Source organism: Python bivittatus, unplaced genomic scaffold (assembly GCF_059951505.1).
Source record: "Python bivittatus isolate LINGU-HERP-01145 unplaced genomic scaffold, Pbiv_v1 ctg000200_np1212, whole genome shotgun sequence".
Taxonomy (NCBI): Eukaryota; Metazoa; Chordata; class Lepidosauria; order Squamata; family Pythonidae; genus Python; species Python bivittatus.
Genome location: NW_028277040.1, coordinates 3,782,696 through 3,809,533, shown reverse-complemented (window position 1 = coordinate 3,809,533; position 26,838 = coordinate 3,782,696). Strand labels below are relative to the sequence as shown.

The 26,838-nt window shown below is 38.0% G+C and overlaps 1 protein-coding gene across 1 annotated transcript in view; it reads left to right on the top strand.

Annotated features, from left to right (window-relative positions):
• Positions 1-26,838, top strand: part of MAP2 (microtubule associated protein 2) — a 254,107-nt gene that overhangs the window by 171,830 nt on the left and 55,439 nt on the right. The window contains exons 6-7 of the mRNA XM_088135597.1: positions 18,371-18,484; positions 20,184-20,261. Coding sequence (XP_087991723.1) covers positions 18,371-18,484; positions 20,184-20,261 — 192 coding nt within the window. The remainder of the gene's footprint in view (positions 1-18,370; positions 18,485-20,183; positions 20,262-26,838) is intronic.

Sequence of the window (26,838 nt, the reverse complement as noted above, 5' to 3'; positions counted from 1 at the left end):
CCAACTGCAATGTCTCTGTGACTAGTCAGAGGTGGGTTCAATCTGCTAGACAAAAGATTCAAGGCATCATTTTCAGTAGTAATGGCACAAGGTTGAAAGACAGTGGATGGATGGATTAAACTAAGAGACAAAGAGGATTCCTTGTCGGTAATTTGGTTTCCCCATCTCAAATAAATGATTTACTGTATATAGCTAAAATAAAACATTCCAGATTGCTAACTTCCTTCTCAAGTTCAGCTTCAAATTTGTTTAGCTTTTTTAATATATAAAAAGGGAGCATTACTGTGAATATATTATTTCAAACTTAGGAGAAATAGAAGACCTGAACAAGAATACAAGTCTATGAAAAAAGAAAGAACCATTCTCAGCTCTATCAACATGTACCAGGAAATATTAAATTCCCTTAACCAGGTCTTCACTTTGGAAGGAATCTTTTCAGCAACTAGAAGAGCTTGATTCTAACTAGCATGCTTGAGCTGCATTGAGATTGATACTCCAGAATTCAAAGGAGAAGCGCTTGGGGATTTACCATCCCAACAGACCAGGAGGATACTAGGTTGAGCAGAGCCTTGCCATAGGAGGAAATGACAGCATGTGCGTGATGAGATCACACCATGGCCTGTGACTTGCATCAGATATGGTTCAAGAAAGTAATTGTGATATTTGCTTGGTGGCATAGTCACACATGTCATCATTTTGACAGCATCACTGGTTGTTACTGATGCTGCTGGCACTCTGTTTTCTTAGAGGGACTAAAGATCAGGAAACAGACTATTCAGTGACAAAAAAGATGTAAAGAAATGATAATGGGGAGTCTCATTAAGAGTTCTGGAAGAAAATATAGGAGTGGTTGAGGCAGGTGATACACCCAATTGGATTATTTCTCTCCATTCCCTTGATTCCCTTGAATGCAGTTGTTGTTTACTGTAGGCCTTTGAAGAAATAATGGAAGCAGTAACACGCATCTCTGTCCTCCCTATGAATCAGTAGTTTGTGTCTCTATGTTATATGAGCTTTTTTTGCCTGTATCAGTTATTATCTCAGATACTTAGCTGATCATCATAGGAGAATGGCCTCTGTTATGTAGTCAATGGAACAGCATCTATAAATTGATTTCCTTTCAGCCCAAGGATTGCATTGGTTAATTAATTGGGGGCTGTAGACATGTATGTGCCTCATTCATGCACACAGATCTCTAATGTAGACATGCACATGGCACACAAACACCCCAGAGTCTTCCAGATACTCTCTCAAACAGCATTTGCCCATCCTTCCTCACCCCCTTGTGCCAGGTTGCTGAGAAGGACAAGGAAGCTATGAAGCCCTCCAACCCCTCCCCTTCAACTACTTGCTAGCAGATGACTCTTTACTTGCAGTAGGAGGTAATGTAACATGGACCATTAGGAGATGAGTCATTAAGAGTTAAGAAAATGTGCCTCCTCCCAACCCTCTCAAGGTTGCTTGGGTGGAAGAAATAGAAATAGGGACATTAAGTAGTCTCTCTTGATGCCTAGCCACTCCCATTCAGGCCTACTCCCCTTGGTCCCAAACATTACAGCTCTTCACTGTTGGCCAGCCAGAATTAACTTCAGGTATTGCAGCCAAACTGCCCTTAGCACTGGAAAATGATCCATTTTGAACAGGATAACTGGTTTGAAGAAAAAAGCAAAAAGAGATCCCTGCTTTCCTCTTTCCTCCCAGTAGCCCATTGCAAATGGCTGATTTCTCATCATTATTAGCAGCATTCTCCTCCCACCACTCACCTGATTAGCTGGAAAATTGGCATGCATGGGCTCAGAACCTGGTTCTTCATTATAAAGGACATCAGGAAACCTGCAGTTTATTTTGGACTGGCCAACTTGTCAGGATTGTACTTTTATTGAGTGAGGGTTGCATACTTTAAGACATCCCTACATTGAATATTGGAAATATTCATCATGGTTTTTGAAACATCTGGAAATAAAAAGATAAAAATAAATTTATTTCTGATTCTCAGAAATTGTATTCTGGTATTGCACTGGCCATGGGTATTAAGCATAAAAACAGTGAACAAATTGGGGTTGATTTATGCGGAGTTTGCATTTATAAAAAATTCTAGGCTGATTATAAACCAGTAGAGATAAACCATTTTAGCATTTCTAATGCCTTTTCTATTTGATCAGAAAGTTGTTTTGTTTTCTGTAGTTGTGAAGAGTTGACAAAATGACTGTGTTGAATATCATAGAAACTGTAGAAAACCAGGAAAATTTCTTATCTATTCACTCTTATTTCTATCCTGCTTTTCCTCTTACAGCTCAGGCTGCTTACATATAAATCTCCCATCATGTTATCCACACTGCAGCAGCTATGTGAGTTAGACCGAATAACCTGGATTGAGAGGGGGAGAGAGGGAGGGAGGGAGATTTTCCTCCTCCTTTTTGTGTTTGTATTGTGTCTCATATTGTGTGCAGCATCAGCATTGTTTTATTTGTAGTACAGTGCTCAGGAAATATCATCATCATCATTGTCATCATCAGTTTGTGGATTTTCAATTAGATAAAAGTACATAATTAATGATGGAATTGAAATACCAGTTGGAAACAAATTAAGAAATCTTGCATGAGAGGATAGTTACAAATTTCTAGTGAATTATGTTAGACCCATGAAAGTCAAAGCCAGTGTAATCAAAGAATACATAAGGGAAGATAAATTCCTGAAATCCAAGCTTAATGGTGGAAATATAGCCATTAACACCTGGGATGTTTTGCTTCTTCAATACCTGAGCGGTTTTGCTTCCTGAATACTCAATCCCATTCTTCCTCTGGACACAAACTGAGTTAAAGCACTAGATCAAAAGCCTTGGAAAATTATGACCATCAGCTGTGAACTACACCCAGGTAGTGACATTGATAGGCTGTATTTGCTGTGAAGATGGATATGGGATGCTGCAAGTGCAGCAGACAGTTAAAAAAGAAAAAAGGGCTGTAGCTGAATAAGGATAGCTAAGAAGATAAACTAAATGACCTAATAAAAGAAGGTGCATTGAAAAGCAGTGCAACCAAAGATGTATCTCAGAATGAGCAGCTAATGCTGTGAAGACAAAGCTGGCAAAAGAAGCCATTACATGGCCAGGACTTTAACATTGTCCAAGGAAAGGTTAATAATGAAAAAAAAAAAAACCCATAGCAGTGGTTAAAAAAACACATTAAAGAAGAAAATGGAAGGGCTCCTTGTAGCAGCTCAAGAACAGTCAGTATGTATAAATGTAATGAAAGCTAGAATTGAGAAAACTCAGCATGATAGTAAATGCTGGTTATGCAAAGAACAAGAAGAGACTGTTGAACACCTGGTATGTTGCTATAAGAAGATTGTGAGGACTGAATTTTAGAAAGACACAATAATGTGGCCACCTTGGTTCACTGGGATCTTAGTAAGAATCACACTTAACAGCAATAAAGAATTGGTGGAATCACAATACTGAAAAAGTGGTAAAAAACAAAAAGGTTAAGATCTTATGGGACTTCCAAGTACAAACTGATAAACATTTAGCTCATAATAATCCAGGCATGACTGTAGTTACAAAAAACAAGTATGGATAATTGATATTGCAGTAGCTGGAGATGGAAGGGTCAATGAGAAAGAACTAGAAAAAATAAGGAAATATAAGTCCTTTAAACAGAGATTGAAGTGGAAAAAGAAAGTTGTAGTGGTATCAATAGTGATTGGCGCATTTGATGCTGTACCAAAAGATCTGGACAAGCACTGAGACATGATAGGGAAGAATAAAATCTCAATTCATCAATTACAAAAAGTTGCATTACTTGGAACAGCACATATATATGATGATCTTTAGCTATCTTACATCCTTGAGAAAGATCCAATAGTCAAAAGTACCAAATCCAGTCAGAACTGTCTGATAGACTGTGGGTAATAGAAATAGTAGTAGTAGTTGTCATCATTATTATCATCTTCATCATCTCTGAGGTGATTCTCAACAACTGTGTTGTCCAAATACTGACTGTCTCTCTTTTTTAAGGTGTACATATACATACACACATCACATATACAAGTGTGTTACATAAGCACATTTATTAGAAAAAAGAAATCTCTAGGATTAGTTCCAGGTTGAGTTGCTTAAACTTTAAAAAAACCAAGTTGTGGAGTTGAATGCATTATCAACAGATGTCCTGGAAGGAAGATACAGGAACACCCCATATGAAGATTGGCTTTCTCCTTATGGTATCAGTCCTATGGAAACCATAAATTTTTTCTTCTTACACTCTGTTTTTATAAGGACATCTGAGCATTATATATATCTAGTAATAGTTAAGTTTCTAAATCATTCGGATTCATTATATCTCCCCTATCTACTATCAGATAAGGATGATGTTTTCTCATTAAATATCTCTAAATATTGTTATGCAGCTTGCAGAATCCATAATGAGATTACTGCTTCCCTCCCTTCCCACCCCCCTTTTATGGAGCTCATAGTTTTAGGAATTTTACCAATTCTATGTTTGGCAGTTTCTCCAGAAATAATTGCTGGTTGCTCTCTCACTCTTCTCACTCTCCTCCATCCTGATTGTGAAGAAACGTCTGTTTTATCTCCTCTCTTTTTTCTTTGCTGTCATTTAATGGTTGGATTTTGCAGATTCTGAAAACATTTTGCATTCATCTAGTGGTTGTCCAGATTTTGGTATTCCAGATCTGATGTCCCTGCAAGGGAAAGACTTTCAGGTGGTCCAGTGTGACAGTTATTAAAATAAAATTTGGAACCTCATGTATAATGAGGCCATCATTATACATGAGGCCATCTTCAGGCCATCAAAACAAAGTTTTTCTTTTCTTTTTCCCACCAGCTATCATGAGACTATCAAATTTATGTCAAAAATAAGCTAATGGATTTTGAGAACCAAATCATTTTGTGCAACTTACATAAACATCCAGAGGGCCAATTTACATACACACTTGAATGGTTTTCAAAAATTCCTCTTCATGAGACTTTGTGCTCTTAGAAGCAAATCTGATTATTATTATTATTATTATTTTTGTGGTGCAGTGAGACTCTTGCTCCTTTCTCTTCTATATTTTGGTAAGTTATTACACAATGCAATTCTTAGCAGTATGAAAGACAAAGATGTCAGAATCAAGATACCATTACGCTAATGGAGTCCAAACTAATATTCAGATGTTATGCAGTTGGTGCAGTGTTGTGGAGCTAGTCGCTTTAGCAGTGTTGATGTGGCAGTGGGACCCCGAAGGGGGAGAAGGCACTGTGCCTGTCTTTCCATGTCATGGTCTACGGAATGGAGCGTGTTTGTCTTTCTCCTCTGACAGAAAATTGGTCAATCAGCCTGCCAAAGGAATACTTACAGCTCATGTTTTCTGTGCAGTATTTTGCCATGCTAGAGCATCCCTTGTAGTATATTTTGTTATTGTTGTCTATACAGTATCAGAATACTTCAGGTTCAGAAATATTCCTTTTAATAATCTTAGAAGTTGGAATGTGTTGTTAATGTGGGTGAAGAAGAAGGCCAGGATGGGAGCCCACCAGTCAGCATTTCCCATCAGAAAATGCCAGCCCTTTGAGGTGAGATACTCCAGACAGGAAACCAAAACCATGAGTACTAACTTTAACCTTTATTGTAAGGTTACAGTAACGGAATGTTGCCAGTCTGAAAGCACTTCCCCCTTCCCCTGCCTAGGGGGAACTAGGGGGAATCCATTCTGAGATACTTTCTCCACTCGCATTCCTTCCGTGGGCTGAGGTATCTCTTGTCGATCCATTGTCTAGGCTGCAGCTCCACCTCTTGTCTCCAAAGGTCATTCTCACAGCCCATTACAGCAACTCAGGTGGCCTTTGGTCACTGCCAGGGGCTTTTCCACATTTCTATTATTCGTTTCGGAATCTCTGAGTGGGAGATGGGGGCCGTGAGGGGATGCAATCTCATTTGGACTGGAACCAGTCTATAACTATTTGTATCCCTAAGCAGGCAACAGTTCAGATTCCCTACATTAGTCTATTGAGTGTAGCCAGCAAGCTAGATGCAGTACTACAAGCTACCGGACTGGCTTGAACAGGAGAAAATCCTGGCAGATGAGCTAGCAAGATTTAGAGAGAGGGCAGATTTACAATGGATCAATGTGCCATCTTGCAATTCTTAATAGGAAAATATACATGGGGACAGCAACACCCTTTATACATTGCTTTTATTTATATAAAACCAGCCTTCGATTCCATCCCAAGAGATATACTCCAGTGGAAGCTCGCCCTTGCTGATGGCTACTTTCACTAATTAGGATGCTGCGTGAAAACACAGTCAGCCAAGCTAGATATAAGAAAGCTGGCTATCTTACTGCAGATATTCCAGTCGGCCAAGGAGTGAAACAGGAATGCATTTTAGCTCCCCTACTGTTTAATATTGGTATAAATTCAGTGGTTGTTGCTCTTACCAGAAATGAATTTCACCACTCCCACTAAGTTCAGGGACAGACATTTGGCAACATTGCTGTATGCTGATGGTGCAGTAATCCTCTCATTTATACAGATGGGCCTTAGGAGAAGTTTGGGGACCTTGGCACAATTCTACAAGAAGGAAGGGCTTGTAAATTAATTATTCTAAGACTGAAACTGTGGTTTTCTTGGGAGGACCTACCTGCCATAAACACCAAGGAGAAATAGGAACTAACAAAACAGAACAAGTTCCAGCTTTTAAAATATCTTGGAGTAATTTTTCAGGCCTCTGGAAGTTGGCAGGAACAAGCTAGAGTCATCTCTGCCAAAGCCAATAACAGTGCCAAGGCAATCCTGGGCTATTTTCAGTGTGAAGGAGGTAAATGTATACCTGATGCTGTTAAACGATTCAACGCTAAATCTGTATCCCAAAGGCTGTATGGCATGCAGATATGCACCTACAGTTGTTTGTTTATTTGTTTGTTCATTCATTAATTAATTAAAAGCCCCTGGATGCAGTCCAGTTTAAGTTTTCGCAAGCACTCCTCTAGTTGTGTTGTGCCCCAAATGTTCTAATTCACACAGAAACAGGTATAATCCCACTAAAGCTGAAAGTCCAGGTCTCTCTCACTGGCTCAGATTGCTATTTTTGGTTGGTCCACTGGCCTCAGTAATTATTTTTGATGACTTTATGTCAAGATGGAAAGTAAAAATCATAGCTGACCTGTGTTATTGCAGCCTTGCTATCCACTCTTTGCTATCTGTAGGACTAGGGAAAGCAAAAGCCGAGAGTCACCAGATTCTTCAATATTGCGTGTCAGGTAGACTTGAGTGCTACAGACAATCTACAAGGGTGGGTTCCTTCCCGGAAACCTTTTTGACCTGCAAACTATCTGTTCAATCTGGTTTGCTCAGCCCACTGTAGAGTCGTCTTTTTGGCCTGCTTTAATGTTCTACCCTCGGCAGTCTTGGATGGGAGGTTTCACAGAATCCCATTTAAAGAGATAACTTCTCCCTGCGGTCAGAATGAACCAAAGACCTTAGTGTAGGTATTTCTTCACTGTCCTTTCTATGAGAACGTATGGGCTGGTATAACTATCCCACCTCCTAGTAGAGATCAAGAGAGAGATGGTTTATGTCCTACACGCAGACTGGAACCATGCTGTCATGAACAGAGTTGTCAAGTTCTTATTGGCAGCTATTGCAGTAAGAAGTTTAAGGGGTACTAATCTTGGGATGATGTAATGAGGAAGTCCTTTCGTTCTTTTATCTAAATTTTATCTATTTTTGTTTTGCTTTGTTTTATTTTGTTCTCTTTTGTTTACTTCTTATACGTGTAAATTTTAATTGGTAGGTCTATATGGTGGTTTTATTGCTCTTATTGTATTTGAGTCTGCTTTTATGTACTGTTTTAGTGTTATAGCTACTTTGCTGGTCATTGATCATAAATAAATAAATAAATAATACTTGTTGTTAATCTTGGAATTTAAACATTAAGTAAAAGCATGCCTTCTTTGAACCATCTCCTTCTTCATTTTCAGCTGACCCATTGTTACTTATAGCTTTTAGATGGTCATCTCCAGGTACTGCACAAAAGATGGTGTATAATTCCAGACTGATTTGCAGCTTGGCTATCTGAACATGAGTCCCTCTTCCCCTTTTAGTACAAGTCCACTGTGTAAGCAACCAATACTATTTATTTAACATTCTCCAATGACAAATAAATTAACCCAAAAATACAAAAGGAGTCAACATTACAAATATTCCCTAATACCCAACAGTTCCCTTTCTGCTTTTTAGGCCCATCTAGGTAATTTGAATCCTGGGTCCTATAGCTGTACTTGCTATGATGCAAAATTTTGGGGAGTGTTCAATATTCAGCAGTGAGGTGCAGAACAGATTCCAACTGGGTGAATTTGGGGTGCATTGCAAGAAGGACTCAGCAAGCGGTAGCAAGAGGATTTTTACAGCTCTACATTTGTCTCTGCCAATCTCAGGGTGTAGGTGTGGCTAGCCAGATTCTATTTATTTCTATTTTATTTAATTCAATTTCTAGGTCTCCTGACTCTTTAACAATTTTGGGTGGCTTGCAATTAAAAGAAAAAAAAAACATATATAGAAAAACCCATAACCGACTGGAAGACAGCACATTACCAATAAAAATACCAAAACCATGGGAACTCCACAGTGATCCTATCCCAAGGCCTGGGGAAACAACTAGTTTTTTTAACGATTTTTAAAAAATGTAATTAGGGTGGGAATTATACAGATTTCTGGTGGGATGTCATTCCAGAGGGCAGGCACCATAACAGAGAGCTTCCTGTATCCACAAGATGACATTGTTTAATCAACAGGACCTGAAACACACCCACCTTCCCTGACCTTCCTGAAACAGCAGAAGTCATTGGAGACAAGTGGCATGTTGCATAAAACCCTATGCAAGCACCTTGAATTGCACTCAGAAGCTGGCTGGTAACCAGCTTGTGAAGCAGTGGGGACATGTGAGCATAGTGTGACATGTCCATCACTGCCCATCCTGCCCCAGCCATAACTTCCAGGTGTTTTACAAGGGTAGCCCTATGTAGAGCACATTACAGTAATCGAATTGTGAGGTGACCAAGGCATGAGTGACTGTCTGAAGGGCTTCTCATTCAGGAACCGGTGCATCTGGTGCCCTAGTTAAACCTGAGCAAAGGCTGTCTTGGCCACAGCTGCTAACTGCTCTTCAAGAATGAGCTGTGAGCCCAAGATGACCTCCAGATTGCTCACAAGTCCTGAATAGGGAAATGCAACCCCATCAAAAATTAAAGATCCTCCCCCCGCCCCCCAGAGAAACAGAAGGCCCCAAAAAATGGTGCCACTTGTTCTTATCAGGATTGAGCCTGAGTCTGTTCCTCCACCTCCAGACCCACACAGCTTCCAGATGCTGGACCAAGACTTTGACAGTGTCATTTGGTTGGGCCAGAATTACAATGTACAACTGGTTATCAACAACATATTGATGATGCCTGGCCCCAAACTGACAGATGATCTTACTCAGCAGCTTCTTATATGTGTTAGACTGTTTCAAAGACACCATGTATTGAACTGAATAGTAAAATTACCTACTGCTGTCCTGTTCTATCCATGCCCATTAAGTCACAATCCACAATGCACAATGTTGAGGCAACAGGATCAATTAAATGTGGCTTAATGCAAAGCTTAGTCAACTTTTTCTTCACAGATGTAATTTTTTTCAACATTTTGCACAGGGTTTCCTTATAGTAATCATGCAAATATTGCACTGCCCACCCCCATCCCTAGATGGAACATGTTCTTGATTTCCTTTAATGGCTTTTTTTAAGAAAAGAAAAGAAAATTAAAGAAGTACAGAGGAGACTTATAAAGGGAAGAGGACATCATCTCAATCCCCCAAATTCCTTGAATGAGGCAGGAGGGTGGCACAATAAAAGTCTCTCCTGAAAGTATGTGCTGTCTCTGAAATCAGGAGTAAAGAGTATTTGGGGCATTGTCTTGGTGGTGGTAAAGAAACTGTGAGTGTGTGTCTGTGCATATGTTAATTGAAGTTCTTTTTGTAGAAGAATGTTATTTACATTGTAAATTAATTTGAAATTATTTCACACCAGCTGCATTTGCTCAATAATACTAACATTCTCTCTGTGTAAAATAAGCATGGTGTACAAGTTGATGTAGGAATAAGATTCAATGAAAGCTTTGTACTGCCTTCAGAAGAAGGTTATGTCCTTATATGAGTAACATTTTCTACATTAACCCCATTTGCTTTGGATTATTATTTTGGCAGGGGTTGCTTTCAGTAGGACAGGGTTGATAAGAAGAAAAAGAGTCCTGATAATCTAATTTAGCAGTATCACAAAACCAATAAGTGTACATTTATTTATGATTTATTCTGTGCTGATGGAAACAGGATCAAACTTACAGTTCTCCGTTATCTGGACATATTGACAATTTGTATTTGAACGGAATTCAAACCCTGCAATTACAGCCATTCAACCTTCTATTACCTGTTGTTCTGTATTCAGTTTGTCTTCACATAGCAATCAGTCTTTTCTAAAGCTTTAAAAATAGGATGTGCAAATTAACAACTGCTACAGCGGTGAGATCATGGGGGGAAAGGAATCAAGGATTTGAGATTCTCTAATCTGTTGGTATAAAAAGATAAAGTCATTGACTCCTGATTGGTGACTACAGGGTGGGGTCCTGATCTTGGAATAAAAATAAATAAATCCCCTCTCACCCCTGTGGGTAGTATGTATCTTCCTCAATCTTGGGTCCTTTACCAGAGGCTTGGGAGTTTGAGGGTTCTGTGCAGTATCTTAGCTGTTCTTAGCACTGCACTCTTCTGGACAGAGAGCTCTGATGTTGTTCTTGGGATCCGTTGGAGCCGCTCTCCCAACTTAGGAATCATAGCCCCAAGTGCTCCTACCACCATTGGGACCACTTTGGCCTTGACTTTTGATATCCTCTCTAGTTCCTCTTTCAGGCCCTGGTACTTCTCCAGCTTCTCATGCTCCTTCTTCCTAAAGTTGCTGTTACTTGGCACTGCTATATCTATCACTACCACTGTCTTCTGGTCTTTGTCTACTACTACAATGTCAGGTTGATTGGCCAGTACCTGCCTGTCTGTCTGGATCTGGAAGTCCCACAGAATCTTAGCCCTGTTATTCTCCACACCCTTCTGTGGAATCTCCCATCTGGACTTGGGGGGGGGGTCTAGCCCATACACTGTGCAGATGTTCCTGTACACAATGCCAGCTACTTGGTTGCGCTATTCAGTGTATGCTGTTCCTGCCTGCATCTTACACCCTGCCACTATGTGTTGGACTGTCTCTGAGGCTTCTCTGCACAGTCTGCACCTTGGGTTCTGTCTAGTGTGGTATACCCCTGCTTCTATGGATCTGGTGCTTAGTGCCTGTTCTTGTGCTGCTATGATGAATGCTGTCAGTGCTGTCTTTTAGTCCAGCCCTTTCCAGCCACTGGTAGGATTTCCCAGTGTCAGCCACCTCAGCTGTCTGTCAATGGTACATCCCATGCAGAGTCTTGCCTTGCCATGGCACTTCCTCTGCTTGAACTTCTTCCCATGTCTGGTGCTGCCTCAGGCATTCTCTCAGCAGCTCATCTTTGGGTGCAGATAGATAGATAGATAGATAGATAGATAGATAGATAGATAGATAGATAGATAGATAGATAGATAGATTTCATTTTCATTCATTCATTCATTCATTCATTCATTCATTCATTCATTCATTCATTCATGGTCTAGCCTACAGTTCTGGCATTACCTTGAGTCCCTGTCCAAGTATTGCTTAGTTTCCAAGATCAGGTGCAGCCATCTGCTGAGGCATTCACTGGAATAGACTTCACTAGAGAGACATTGATGTGTCTTCTGATTAAGGAATACTTTATTGCTTTCTGAGTAACCAGTTTCTATACGGTTAATTTCAATGGGATGCAGTAAAAATAATAACTATTCCCAGTTTTCACCTTGGACTACTTAAGGTTGCAAACTTACATCTATGTACATCTAACAAGCTGTTCTCTATAAATATGGAATTTGTGAGTACTAGTACTTGGAAGTAATTGAAGGCTGATCTGTGATTGCATTATTTCTGTGGTTTTCACTGTGAGAATTCTGAGAAGGTTAACAGCAAAAACATACTAAAGACTTCATAAATACCACATCTGCAAGAACATGTTTCTGTCCAATACAGTTTTCTTCCTTTTGTGTAATGTAAAGCTTCGGAAGAATTTTAGCTGGTTTTCAGGCACTGACTTTGTTCATACGCGTTGAGAGAGAAATATAGCAGGCATAAATAAATTTGGGTAGTAGACAAGTTGAGGTAAAGTGTTCTGAATCTCATAATTACAAGTTTTTTTTTCTCTGTTTGAAATAATGTTACTCAGTTAAATCTGGAAATAATTTTTAATTTAATTCCAAGCTACCTAACATTCAGAGCATCCAAAATACTGAACGTTTTGGTGATTTTACAATAGAATCCAGTACTGTTGCTTATGAATGTCAGGATGCTTAGGTATAATATTTTATTAGAGGAACAAAATAAAAGGGCTACCATCGATTTGTCAAGTTGTTTATATGAAGCAAGTAATGAATGCTTTTCATGTCATAATTTAGAAACATATTTAGAAACATATTTAGCATATGCACTTAACTAACAACTGAATTACTCATTCCTTTTATTGTCTAGTTTCTACCTTAACAGCTATTATAGTTGTTGCTAAGGAAACTGCTCCCTGCTGTGAAATTCTCCAAGAAGCATCTGAAATCTCCTCATATCACAGCTGCAGTATAACTAATTGCTTCATTGTCCTCTGCTCCTGTTCCTCACCTAAAAGATGGCGAAATTGGCAGAAGAGGAAAAGCAGTATTGCTCTCTCTCTGGGCCAGCTGAATCTTTCCAGTATTTGGCCGCTTTCAGAACATAAAATGTGATGGGACTGTCATTTTGAATCTACCTTTGCTGGTTTCAGCTTCTAATGAAATGGATGAATGAGTCATCCAAGCCCCCCTCATACAGGGGAAGAACCAAATGTTTGCCAGTCTGTGCTGTTAAGCAGTTCTTCCCCAGGCTGGCTCCAGTATAACAATCATGTTGGGCGGAGAGAGAAATGCTGTTTTTCCCCATGCTCCTTGCCAAATAAAAAAGCAGTTCCCCTCCATCATATACCTAGTTATTCCACACAGCTACTTTGACCCACATTTTCTCTCCTGGTTGTTTCTGGCTGTTTATTATTTCTTTAACACAGTAAAGGTTCATCGTTACTTTATGTAAATTACAGATGATGATTTTTCCAGTGATGCAGCATTTACGGTAGCCCAGGTTTGGTTTCCTTTGGAGTGAGCTCACTGAAGGCTCGTTTTGTAGTATTTTGTCTTAATTTATAGATAAATAAGTTGAGAATGCTTAGTATTTATAACATTAAGCATGCGACCAGAAAGCCTGGTGTTCCCACATCACATCTTCAGAGAGATCGACAAATCTGTTTTCTGCATGTTTGCAGAGACCAATTCAGCAGTCTTTGTCTTTTTTCAATTAGTCTTTCAAGAAGTACTCTATCAATTTATTGTTTTTTATATACAGTAGATTTCTTGCTTACAGGATCCCCAGCTGGAAAGCCTAAATGGAACAATGTAATGCCGTGTTGTCCAAACTTGGCCACTTTAAGATGAGTGGACTTCAACTCCCAGAATGCTGGCTGGGGAATTCTGGGAGTTGAAGTCCACTCATCTTAAAGTGGCCAAGTTTGGACAACACTGATGTAATGCAATCTTTGGCTCTTTCATAGTCATAGTGAACCACTTCCGTACAGTCTACACAAGAAGAGAGATACTTCATTCAGCATTGTAAATGTGAACAGCAAAGCGATAGAGTAGCACATCAAATAAGCCTGTAGCAGCATTGAATAACTCCCCTACCTTTTTACTCAGATTTTATGGCTATATTCTGAAGCAGTGATTTTCAAATTTGGCGACTTTAAGATCTGTGGACTTCAGTTCCCATGCTGGCTGGAGAATTCTGGGAGTTGAAGTCCACAAATCTTAAAGTTGCCAAGTTTGAAAAACACTGTTCTAAAGGTACAAAGAAATGAATTTTACTTGATAAAAAAGTGGTAATTTGTTTTTTGCATGTTTTGTTTTGTTTAGATGTCTTATATTAAATCTTCCATTATTCAGCAAAGTTGCTTCTCCAATGCCACCACAGACTGCATTCTTTTTTTCACTATTCTGACTTGGGTCATAGAACATCTCTGTTATTGAAAACCGAGCATGGCTGCAAGATCAAGGGCAACAGTTTGATGCTGGAATAAGCAATATCTTGGATAATTGAGTACTAGTGTCCAAAAAGTATACAGTGGCTGGGATTGCAAGAGGAAAATAAAATCAAGAAGAAAATTGAAGCATTTGAAATCCACAATCATAATCATTCTAAAGATGGTGATAGGAAAAGCAGGTCCAGATCATGACAGCTGCATGAGATAGAGGCATCATATTTAGAATGAGAAACAAGCAAACAAGCAGAATTTGAGAAAAAGGCATAACAGTGACCATTTTGATTATACTTGATACTGAGATCCGGATGGAGGGATGTACTGGTCATGTACACTCTGTCCAAACCATTAGTTACTCCTACTACCTCAACTGTTGTTACACTCTATGTTTATTCCCTCCTTAGTGACCAGTGCACTAAAAGACTGAGAGTCCCCCATTGCAGCAAACAGTCTTCTGAGGAGTTGCAGTTTGCTCAGGCTAATGCAGCATTAAGTCTGCTGTGGGTTTGTCCAAGGCAGAATTTATTGCCAGTGACAAGGATTGGCAAATTTCTCCAGCATGGAACAAAGCTAAGCCTCTTCTCCTAGATCATCCAAGGGGTAAAGAGTTGATAGATAATAAATCCTCCCTGACACTTCTTTGTTCACTTCCAGAATCACCCCCATCTTCTCCAATATTAAGCTCAACTTAAGAAAGTTTATAAGTCCCTAGGGCTGAAAGTTCAACAACAAATACATACCATAGAAGATTGGATCTATCAATTGGTCCCAGGCCTGACCACATCTCCAGGTCTCATACTCATACTTATTAAAAGAAAAGAAAAAGAAAGATTCACCATTTATTTCCAGGCATGCCTAGAATCTCAGCAGAGTGTGAGATGATGGCTGTCAGTTTTTGATCTAGCATCTATCACTCAGCTCGATTGCAGTGGATGCCTTCCAGTCTGGGTCACAACTGCAGCAACATTCATTGCCAACTGATAAGGAAAGGAAGAGGTTCGATACTTTGGGGCATACGTTTGGGCATTCTATTTCGTTATGTATGACCCATTACCAAGCCTGTTTGCAAAGTATCATCACTTTCTCTGGGAGGACAAATGTCAAGTCATGTAGGTTTTCCAGGCAGAGACAGCATGCTTTGTTAAACAAGAAAGATTGCTTGTCATGCTGTTAAATCGGCCTTGAAGGTGATAGTTATTTCTACTGAGCTTTCCCGATGTGCATGGCTCTGTTCTACAAGACTGACTACTGAAGCTAAATCCAGGATCAAGGACTTACCTTTTAACAATGGTGGTCATTTTAAGACTGTTGATATCCTTGAAAAGATACAGAAATTATGTGCTATATCTTGTGAATGGGGTCCTTAACAATTAAAGAACTCTACCTTGTCTGCCGAATACAGCCAATGATTCTGTTATTAACAGCTGCTTCCCTAAACCAAATAGCAGTTATATGATAAAATAATATATTAGGAATGGCCATATGTAGGAATTGCTATGTGTAGATCAAATTGGTAAAGTCACCTCTTGGGATGACTGGGAAAGAGGAGGAAATGTTGGCAAAATGTTGCAGTACCTTGGTTGTAATAGGGAAAGTAAATATCCTGGTTGAGGGTGGTATGGTGAGGCAATTTTCCAGCTGGAAATTGCCTGTCTTGCAGTTCTAGAAAATGATATAAATCTCTCTTTGCAGCATTTGTCTCTCAAACAAACAAGCCAGTAGTTAAATGGCTCATCTTCCAAGCCTGTGCAAATATAATGGCATTGTGGGGACACAAGGAGGTGGCACTAATCATAGATTGGCACAGGACTTTGATGGGAAAGAGATCTTAGGGAATTATTACTCAGTAGACACAATTACAGTCTGGTAATCAGAAGCTGTTGCAAATTCCATGTATGAGCAGAGGATTGATGTTATTTGAGAGCCTAGCATAAATGAGTTAGGTTTCTTCAGCCAACCAAATTTTATCTGAAAGGTTATAGAAACTAATTTTTGTACCTCTGAAGCAGAAATTGATTTATTTAAGGGACATTAAATCAAGGAACAAACCTTGAATCATTTTTCTCATCACTTATATTTATAAATATAAAATATAAATATATTTATATTTTATATCTATATGCTATGGGGAGATCATCTGTTGGTTTGAGTTTTGGTATCATCGATATCTCTAACTCAGACTGAACAGGAGATGTGGTAGAAATTTTATTTTTTATTTATTTATTAAATTTATATGCTGCCCATCTCCCCTGGCATATAAATTTAATAAATAACTAAATAAATCTTGACTTGTTGTCTGAAGGTGATGAGGGACTGGATGGGTCAAAACAGAATAAGATTGAATCCCAGTAAGAAGCAGTTCCTGTTTATACAGAAACACTCTGGTTCCATCATGCGCCACCTATTTGTTATGAATGGGGTTGTACTGCCCTAGAAAATCTGGTATTCAGTCTGAGGGTCTGCCTGGACTCTGGCTCCTGGTGGAACAGCGGGTACAAGTGATGGTCATGGGCACTGAGAACAGTGACTCATGCCCTTGGCATCTCTCAGTTAGACTGCTGTAATTTATTTTAAATGGGATGCTGTGGAAGATGACTCAGAAGCTGCAGCTGGCACAGAATGCTACTGCTTACCAGTGTTACCCAGTTTAATAGAATAATACTTATCTTGCAAGAGGTTCATTGGCTGCCAGTAGGCTTTGAGGCCCAGTTCAAGCTTCTGGGGATTTCCATAAACCTCTGTACAGCTTGGGACCTGGCTGCCCTCAGGACCATCTACTCCAAGCAGGTTCTGTTTACCCTGTATGTTCTAACAGACAAAAGATGCTTTGGGAGCCCACCCTATGAAAGATCAGGGGACCCAGAAAATAACATTCTTAGCTGTAGCTCCCTCCCTCTGGACTTCAGAGGTCAAGTCATTCCCTACGCTTTTAGTTTTCAGGAAAGTCAGTTCCTGGCAAGGAAGCTAGGGTTGCCAACTATTATATGGAAGGATTTTTTTTCCTCTGTTTGTTTGAAGTTTTTAGGTCAGGTGTAGAAAATATGAGGAAATTTTCCCCCATTCTCTCACTCCCCTCTAAAACAGCAATAACAACTCTTAAGTAAACAATTTTGCCAAGTTGTCTATAAATGTGGTAGTCCCTTCTGATACTTGACACAAAAGTCTAATGATGGGAGGGGAAGATTTTCCTGACCACTGGTATGAAAGTGAAACTAGCCAAAGCATTTTGCCACGTTAGGCAGAGAACACTGGCACCTTCTTTCCAAATAAAACCAAGGTTAGCACAAGTATTTTGACAGCTGAATCTGACTGGAATTTCTCTCCAATAGAAAAATAGTATTGGGTGGGGTGGGTGGGTGGTGGTAATGATGTAACTAACCTATTTGGCATCCTTTCATGAATCCAGGAGGGAGATGGTTGATCTGGGCACTTCGTTCTGTCTAATACTAAGCAGCCAAGCTTTTATTTTAATCTTGAACCTGCCCATACTCACTAACCGAGATCCCAGAACCCCTAGGAAACAGCATGTCGTAGACAGTGCTTTCTTAATTAGCAAGTCTATACAGTACTAATTTGCTGGTAGGGATAATGCTTTCCTGCCACAGGTCAAGTATTCTAAATAAAGGAAGTAACTACTTTTTCTACACAAAAGAGTCTTCGAATAATTTCACTGTAGTACACGGGTAGGGATTCTGCAGTTCTCCAAATGTTGCTGAACAGCAGCTTCCAACAACTCTCATCATAGTCCATGCAGTTTGGGGCTGCTAGAAGAGGTAGCAGAGTAATATCTGAAGGGTTTAAATTGCTCACGCCAGCTGAAGTAAAAGTACTGTTCTTCAACAGTTACTTTAATAGTCAATACAGTCATGGGGACTAGAATTTATAATAACTATGTGGAAATCCGGCATTACAACAGATAGAGAAACAGAAAATCAATAGGTTTTTGGTTTTTTGGTTTTTTTTAGAAAGCAGCAGTCCTAAGATAGTTGAGCAAAACAGGGCAAGTGTAGAAAAGTGCTTTCAGAATTGCAACCTAGATCTAAAATAATTGTATGTGCAAGTGTTCTTAATCGTTTCACATATCATTAACACGCTTTTGTTTGTCTTGTTGCTAATCTTCCTCGGTCCCAGAAGAAGTATCTGCAAGGATAGTCCAAGTAGTAACTGCTGAAGCTGTGGCAGTTCTGAAAGGTGAACAGGAAAAAGAAGCCCAGCTCAAAGATCAGCCAGCGCAATTACCTTTAGGTAAAGCAAATGTCTTAGCTGTATGTTTGTTGGGTGTTAGAAAACAAGCTGTTGAATTACAGCTGTTGCCAATTTTAAAAAATTGTGTAGTTTATTTCATTTTTAAGACCTGAGAGCTGACTCATTCAGATCTATTTTGTAGCTTTTTAGGAAAGCTAGAATTATTTTATGGTCCAATTTTTGATGGCTTTTTATATGAATGATACAAATTTCAAAATAGGATGCTTGGCCTTTTAGTAATTTTCCAACTTTCCCAGCAATCAAAATGAGGGGACAATGCATACAAAGAACCAGTGGAATATAATAATTAAAAAGCTAGATTGGAAGTGAGGAAATCTAGGTTCAGGCCCCTGTTCAACCATATTGCTCATCAAACCTCTGCATGTTTAAAAAAACCTGTTCCTGAGGGTTGGGGGCTTGTCCTAATTATTAAGAGACATAGGAAGTAGAACAGAATCACTTAAAATCTGGTGTCTGCTTTTGTGAACAAATATATTTTCTGTGAGCAGAAAGCTGTAATTATATTCAATCAGTTTTATGCTGGAACTTAAGCACATGTTTAAGTATTTTATTACACTGCACCAAAAATAAACAGGTCCACATAATAGAATCATCTCTATCATCTATCTATCTATCTATCTATCTATCTATCTATCTATCTATCTATCTATCTATCTATCTATCTATCTATCTATCACAGCTGCTAACATGAATAATCATTTGTTAATAGAGTTACTATGTGTTTAGGTATAATAGATTCATTTTGCTTTGGATTCATCTATAATCTGCTTAGCTTTGCCATTAATAACTGCTATACAGCATCCCAGATCTATGAAAATATGCTCATATTTCTATATTATGGGGAAAATTCTACAACCCCAGATACAGAAATTAAAAAAGGCTTAATACATTATTTTAAAGTCCTGTTTAAAAGTGGTTTATTCTTTAATGATGTAAATTGGTCAGATGGGTACTTAACTTTGCCTGGATGCTGCCTAGTATTTTCACAAGAAAGTCTAGGGAATATTACTGGGTATATTTAGCACTGGTTTCTGCTCAAGCCACTGTTTTGCTCCTGTGCCACATATTTCATCTACCATAGCTAGATGATTAATAGGAGGCTAGCATCGTGACTTTTACTATGGTTAAGTAAGTGCCAGTATTTAGCTGGCACTTACTTAAGAAATGGAGTTGATGCCGGATAAATTTTGTTTAAATTGTAATGATGTATGAAAGTAATAAAATGCTGGTTTCTCAAATTCACATGTGAATTTTACATGTGATTGGTCACTGCTATGAAACCTCCCCATATTTTATAATATATGTATTGCTTGATTTTTTTTTTCCTTTTAGGCTTACAAATCAGAGTTTTTCTTGACATCTGAGAGTTACAACATTAATCATTCATTCAAAGAGCTGGCATGTCAACCAAATACCCCCATCTCCTGCTTCATACAGTAGATAGCCACATTTATGTACATTTATAAATGTTTATAAATGCACAAATTTGATGTGCCCTCATTTGAAGTGAATGGACACTTGAGTTGGGCAACATTAAGTTAAAACTCTTGAGATTCAACTGAACTCTTGAGATACAGTTTATTGGATGCAGACTCAAACAATGCAGTTTGCTTCAATGGTTTATTCTGGTTTCAGATTAATTAATAGTTGTGTTTCCTTTCTGCTGTTCAATCATTAGCAGTTGAAGAGACAGCTAACCTGCCTCCTTCTCCACCCCCATCACCTGCGTCAGAGCAGACTGGAACCCTGGAAGAAGGTAAGAATTTCCTTGGGTTGTATGTGCAATGTGGGGCGCATTTTTAAGAGGAGAAATTCAGGGACCCTAGTGAGAGAGAAGGAGGAGGGTTCTTTAAGTCTTAACTTATAGGCAGGAGGGTTTTCTGACAATAACCAAAAGTGTATGACAGAGCAAGTTTAATATAAATTTGTATGTTCTATATGTAGGTGTACACATGCATCTGTACATTTAAGAAATATAAATGAATATGAATTATGTATTTTCTTTTTACCCTATGAATATTGTAGGTCTGTGTTAGCTTTACAAATTTCAAACAGAAAAAAAGTTTCATTGGATGTACTCATAGTGATTCTATGGTGAATAATATTCTTTAAAGTGGTCTCTCCTATGCTATTACTGACAAAATCATTGTTTCAACATCTGAGCTAGGCAAGCTTCATTATGACACAGGATAGTTAGCTGGAGAGGATGCTAAGGTTATATTTTAGCTTTAAGAATGCTTATGTTTTCCAGCAATTTTTAACACATGAATTTGAGACTTCAGTTGGCTAAAGCATTTTTTATTGCCATATTGCTAAAAATGTTCCAGCACTGAACTTCTTCCTTTCCAAGATTGTTTCAAATCTATTTTTTTAAACACAAAACACATCTAGTGTACTAAAACTGGAAAAGTCATTAGAATTAGATTCTGAAATATTCCATTTGTTCTGAGATTATATATAAAGAAGAAATATACAGAATTCTGTTTGCTTTACCATATTTGTACTTATTCTGTGAAGATATGTTTAGCAGGAAGTTATTAAAGGCACAAGAGTATAATAGGGAAAGAAGTGGGCAAACTAAATTATGTTCAATTTTTGTATTTCTTTTGGGATCAACATTTCTTCAAATAATACTGCAACCCCTTTTTCTTTTTATACTTCCATAAGCTAATATATTTCTGTGTCTAAGTCCAGGGAATGGCCTTGAAGGACAGGAGGAAGAGCCCCTAGCAAGACAGTGGTCAGATAAGAGGGACTTGAGGCTGGGTCAAGAAATTAGTTTGAGTAAATGCCTCAGACAGGCCCCTCCCTAGTTCACAGTAAGATAAAGTGAGGTAGGGGGAAGCACATTCATACTTGCAAGATTCTGTTACTATAGCTGTTACAATAAGAATAGTCCTGACCTATATGACTTTGGTTTCTTAGTCTGGTCTACCTTGTGGGGCTGATAGTCCATTAGGGCTAAGCTTGTTTTTAAATTGGTAAGGTTTAAGATGCGAGATTATGATGAAATATGATTATTTACCCTCAAGTTCTCAAATTGTGGGCTTGCAAGCAACATAGGTGGGGACTACAGGATTTTTTAAGAGCTGGTAGCGCTTGTGCAAGCACAATGGGGGCACTGTCCAAACCTGCTCCACAGGTCTGGTCATCTGTCAAAATCATCCTTAGTTACAGAAGCGCTGTGATTTCCAACTGGTTTAGTAACAGCTAGTGACTTCTGGTAGGGTGTGTATATCTGAAGTCTTTGAAATGTCTGTGGAACAGATATGTGAGACTCAGTATTGTTATTCATTATTTAACATTTTTTAGGCTTTCAAAATGGAAAAGTCTTGTTAGGTGGTAAGAAGAAAGCTAATCAGTCTGTCTATAATGCTGATAAAATTAGCCTTAGAAAATACAATGGAGGTTTTTTTAGTAAATCTAAGTAAATGGTAAGTCTTCAGTAGTTGGCAGGACTGTAGAAAGTCTTTTAGTAGATAGTATACTTCTTTGTTGCCCAGTCCTAAGCCCAACAAAGTCCTTAGTTTTACTCATGAAGGAGGCACATAAATTCATGTATCATCTTAAGGAGTTGTAGTATCATAAAGTTACTACAAAGTATCATATAGTTACTATAAAGAGATCCTCTGCTTCAAGGTATTAAAGAGGTTGTAGCCCTAAACTTTTGCAATTTAAGTATGCAGAAAGATTGAGAGGAGATTTGTAATACTACATACATATAAAGAAACTGTCCTAAAGATGTTTGAAAATATTTTTTTAAACATGGAACATCTAGACCAAAATTATCATAAATATTTGCTACATTTTCAATTTCCATAGGTGCTGTCTTTTTCAGGGAATTTTAACATAAATCTAGGATGAAACTATAAACATTTTTCAACCATTGGAATGATTTAAAAGATATTTCATAACTGACTTTCAAGCATTGTGGGATTGAGTCTTTTTACCTTTTAAAATATGGCCACTTGAAATTACAGTAATTCAAAGGGAATTACACACTACAGTAACAAACATAAAGGGTTTCCTTAAGGTCACTATGATCAAATGTCCTTAAGATTATTCTTAATGATTATATAACCCTAAGAATACAAAAGAAGGAATGGATGCTTGACAACTGCGTGTGTTAAAGCAGTTTCACATGAGGTGCAAGTTGCCTGAAGACATAATTCCATTTTATTGTTTCCATAATAATCTTTTTACTCCATACAAGCAATATTCATTAAAAAAAATGATCTGGGTTGAAATAATCACCTCATTTGTGTTGGACTGAATGGGCAGATCTGCATTTCAGAAGGTGAGGTTGGAGATGGATAGGATAGGATAGGATATAAAATCAGTTATGTTAGCATAAATCCATTACCTATTCTATAATTTGTAGAATTTTTATCCATGTTTTTGATCATGTTTATTACTGTGATTTTAATTATGTTTATTATTGTGATTTTATCAAAGTTATACATTTTAAATCACATTGATTTGAATGAATTATATATGTCCCATTGAAATTAATATGACTAATTTTACTTCGATCATATTTCTTTTAACAGAAACTTGTAATTGGATACTTTTATCCTTCATAGGGATCAATCTATATCTTCACTGTTTTTTAAAATGTACATTTCAAGAAATCTTCTAAGCAATATCACCATTAGTTCTGTGTATAAGATGGGATGCAAAATTTGGGTTTGATCATGTGAACAAATGTTTGATGAGGTAAAGAACTGTTACATTAGGTAATACTTCAATAATATTCAAATATTCCTTTAAATATATTGATTCATATTGACACTGATATTGCTAACGTAGAACTATTAATTGATAGTCATATTACTGTTACTATTTTATTTTTAAAGGGAGGAATGGATGCTGTTGAATGTAGTTTCAGTTATCACTAAATTATCTTTCTTGCAGCTCCCAGAAATTGTCCAAAAGAGAGCCAAATGTGTATTGTATATATTAAATATAACCAGGTTGGAAAAATACATGTTATTCAACTAGCTAAATGGAAATTAATGACCTTTTCTCTACTAGTTTCCCTATGTACACTGAACATGTTGAACTATTATATAATTTCCATTGGCTCAGTTTCTTATGCTAAAATATTATCTAAATTACTCCCTTTGCTCATAGGAAGAGACCTTCTTTCTCTTGAGATTTTTTACAGCATGCCAAAGTTATTGGTCTGTATTCTGATGAAAGTTTAACTACGACCATAAAATTGGCTTTGAAAAGTGCTATTGCTTTTCCACTAATTTAAGTTTGTATAATCCTAGAGCAGATTAATCTCCAGGAGTTTTAAGGCTCTCAAATGCCAAATGTATTTAACTGCCAGTTTTTTCTTTTTTAAAAAAATGAAATATCCCTGGGTCATTGTGACTCAGTAGATCAAGTTGTTCCTAGGGTTCCAACTGGTAACTTGAATTGGTTATTTCTGTTTTTAAAAATATGTATAATAGAGAAAATGATGCTTGTAGAAATTAATCACAAGGTGAGAATATTTGTGCAGGACCCTGAAGCTATAATTCAAATATATTTATTCAGATTGTCTTTTAAGATCGTCTCCATTCTTTACCTCAAAACTGCAAGAAAACAGTATCTATTTTTGTTATTTCTTTCAATTGTACATGCAATTTAGCTATTTTCTGCAAAATTTTCAAAACAAAAAATTCATAAGAAAAATCCAGCATAAGCATTTTTATTAGTTTGATTAGGCAGAAGGAAGTCCTGCTGAACATAGCAGCAGTTGCTCTTTGGTACATTAGTTGTGTCCAAATTTCAGCCAAGTAGATTAAATTATAGAGTCTGAGTTACTTAAGTGGCTGCCAATGTCCATATAACCTAGTTAGGATCTTATGGCCTCTCAATAGTAATGCAAAAGATAAATTTATTTCCAACAACAGAGGAATACAGCAAACAATCTTTAAGATCCCCTCATCTCTGTCATCCCTATTTAAACAGGATGTTTAAAAATGATTCTGCTTAAAAACATCTCCTCCCATCTTTAGAACACATTTTAAAATTGTTCTCCTCAAATACAGTTCTTTCATCTTTAAAATGTGTTTAAAAATTAATCTGGCTATCTCCCTTGAAAGAAACCAGCCGGAGGGTGGAAGTCCAGTGGCTTGTACCACCGGTAGCTCTGTGAGGTAGGGGGCCCTCATCTGTCAAAAACCAGATAAAGGATCATTGAGACCTTGTTTGAATTTTGGCCATAGAATTTTTTCCACTCCAATTTAAGTAAGTGGATATATTACCTCTCATCACCAGAACTGCTGCTGTTTGATATGGGATGGATTTCCCCTACTTATAGTGGATTTCTGACAAGAATGTTTCTCTCCCCATGTAAGTCAATTAACGTATCATTTGAATGGCTTGCATTTGGGTAAAAGGATCTCTGTTGCTGAAGCTGAAGAGGAGGACTATCCTATCTGAGCTGTGAAAAACCCAGCCATCACTGGATAGCAGCAAAGAAATACGGAAAACCCTAAATCTGGGCTGCTGTCTAGGGGTGGTCTCCTCTCAGATAGCCTTGGTGGAGGGGGGGTGCCTGGTAGATACTGAAGTATGACCTGGTAAGTGACCCCCAAATCTCCAGATTAATTTTATTGTTTAGTCATGTGACCGTATCAGTGGGGAATGAAACAATAGATATTAAAACAGGAACAGGAAATATAAAATCTCAAGAAAGAAAAGAGAAATCTGTGTCAACTTAATTCATAGAGTTTAATCACACTTGCAATCAACCCCAATCTGTTATAAATGTTCTATCTTCTTCTAGATAGTCTTTCGTACGAAAGAAGGAGTCCTCCTGGTAATATTCAGGTTCCTTCTCTGGAAGAAATATGACAGTTATTCTGACTGTCTCAATATTTATTAAATTTTAAAATAGGTTCTAATGTCAAGCCTTGGTACAGAATATGGTTGGCAGTCAGATAAGATATGTACATTGTCCTCAGTAGCTGGAGTGCCATATATACACAACCTTTCTGTGAAATCTTTCATACCCTACCATGGAATCAAGCTGTTAGAAACGTGCTCTGGAAAACAATTCAGATGCTGTGGCATGTGAAGTATTCAATACTTTTCTGTCTGAATGGTTATGTTATGCCAGCCATTTCAGAGACTTAACAGATTTAAGGGATGCAATGTCATCTTGTGCAGCAACATCCAGTACCCTTTGTTTGAAGTATTCCTTGGTCTTCAGGCCTGCTTGTACTAGAGATTAGAGAGAGAAACGGTACCTAGAAATAGTATTTATAATTTGAGCAGACCAAGTACAAGGAGACTTGTTAAAATCTACTCTTCAGAGTACAATCTGGTAATCAGTCTGAATCCATTGATAAGATTTTCTGCCAGTAGTTAAATACTTTGAACATAAGGTGACTTTGTATGGAAGGTGTTCCCAGCTTGGCCCTGACAGCAGAGGCTGGAGTGGATTTATGCAGCCTCAAGATGCATTTCAGAAGAGAGGATTGTATTTGTTTCAGTAAGGGAGCATTGATGAGTCCCCATAGTTCTGCACCATATGTTATCATCAAAACTATTTTAGCATTATAAATCTAATGGAATTGTGGGTAACTACAGTTGATGAGTTGCATTATTGAATTATTGCTGGTTGTAGCCCTTAGTGAACTCCTCTTAAAATGCAGAAGCCATGTACCTGTTTTGAAAAGACAACCCTTAGATACAGATAAGATTTAACTTGGTATGTGTGCTCCCTTTCCAGATACCAATTATATTTGGTCTGTCTCTTTCTAAAGATGACCACCTTAATCTTAGCCTTGTGAAATTATTTCACAAGAGTAGATAAATCTTTGAAACAGTCTTCTCACCCCTACCTGGCTGTGAGACATCTGTACCATGTCATATGCATAAAGCAGGAAGGTCTACATGTTTGTTTTTGACTTTTGGTGTGTGCACTTCAGAATATCAATTTAACGGCTTAGGAGCCAATGCTCATCAGGGAGCCATTCATGCCAGTACAAATGCTTAGACAGGAATTTAATCTTTAATAATTAATTTTGTTGTTGTTTAGTCGTTAAGTCGTGTCCGACTCTTCGTGACCCCATGAACCATATTGCGCCAGGCCTTCCTGTCCTTCACTGCCTCCCTGAGTTTGCTCAGTTTCATGCTCATTGCTTCAGTGATGCTATCTAACCATCTCATCCTCTGCCGTCCTCTTCTCCTTTTGCCTTCAATCTTTCCCAGCATCAGGAATAATTAATTAATTAATAGTTAATATATTTAATAATAATTAATATACCAGTTTGGTGCAATGGTTAAGGTGTTGGCCTAGAAACCAGGAGACTGTAAGTTCTAGTCCTGCCTTA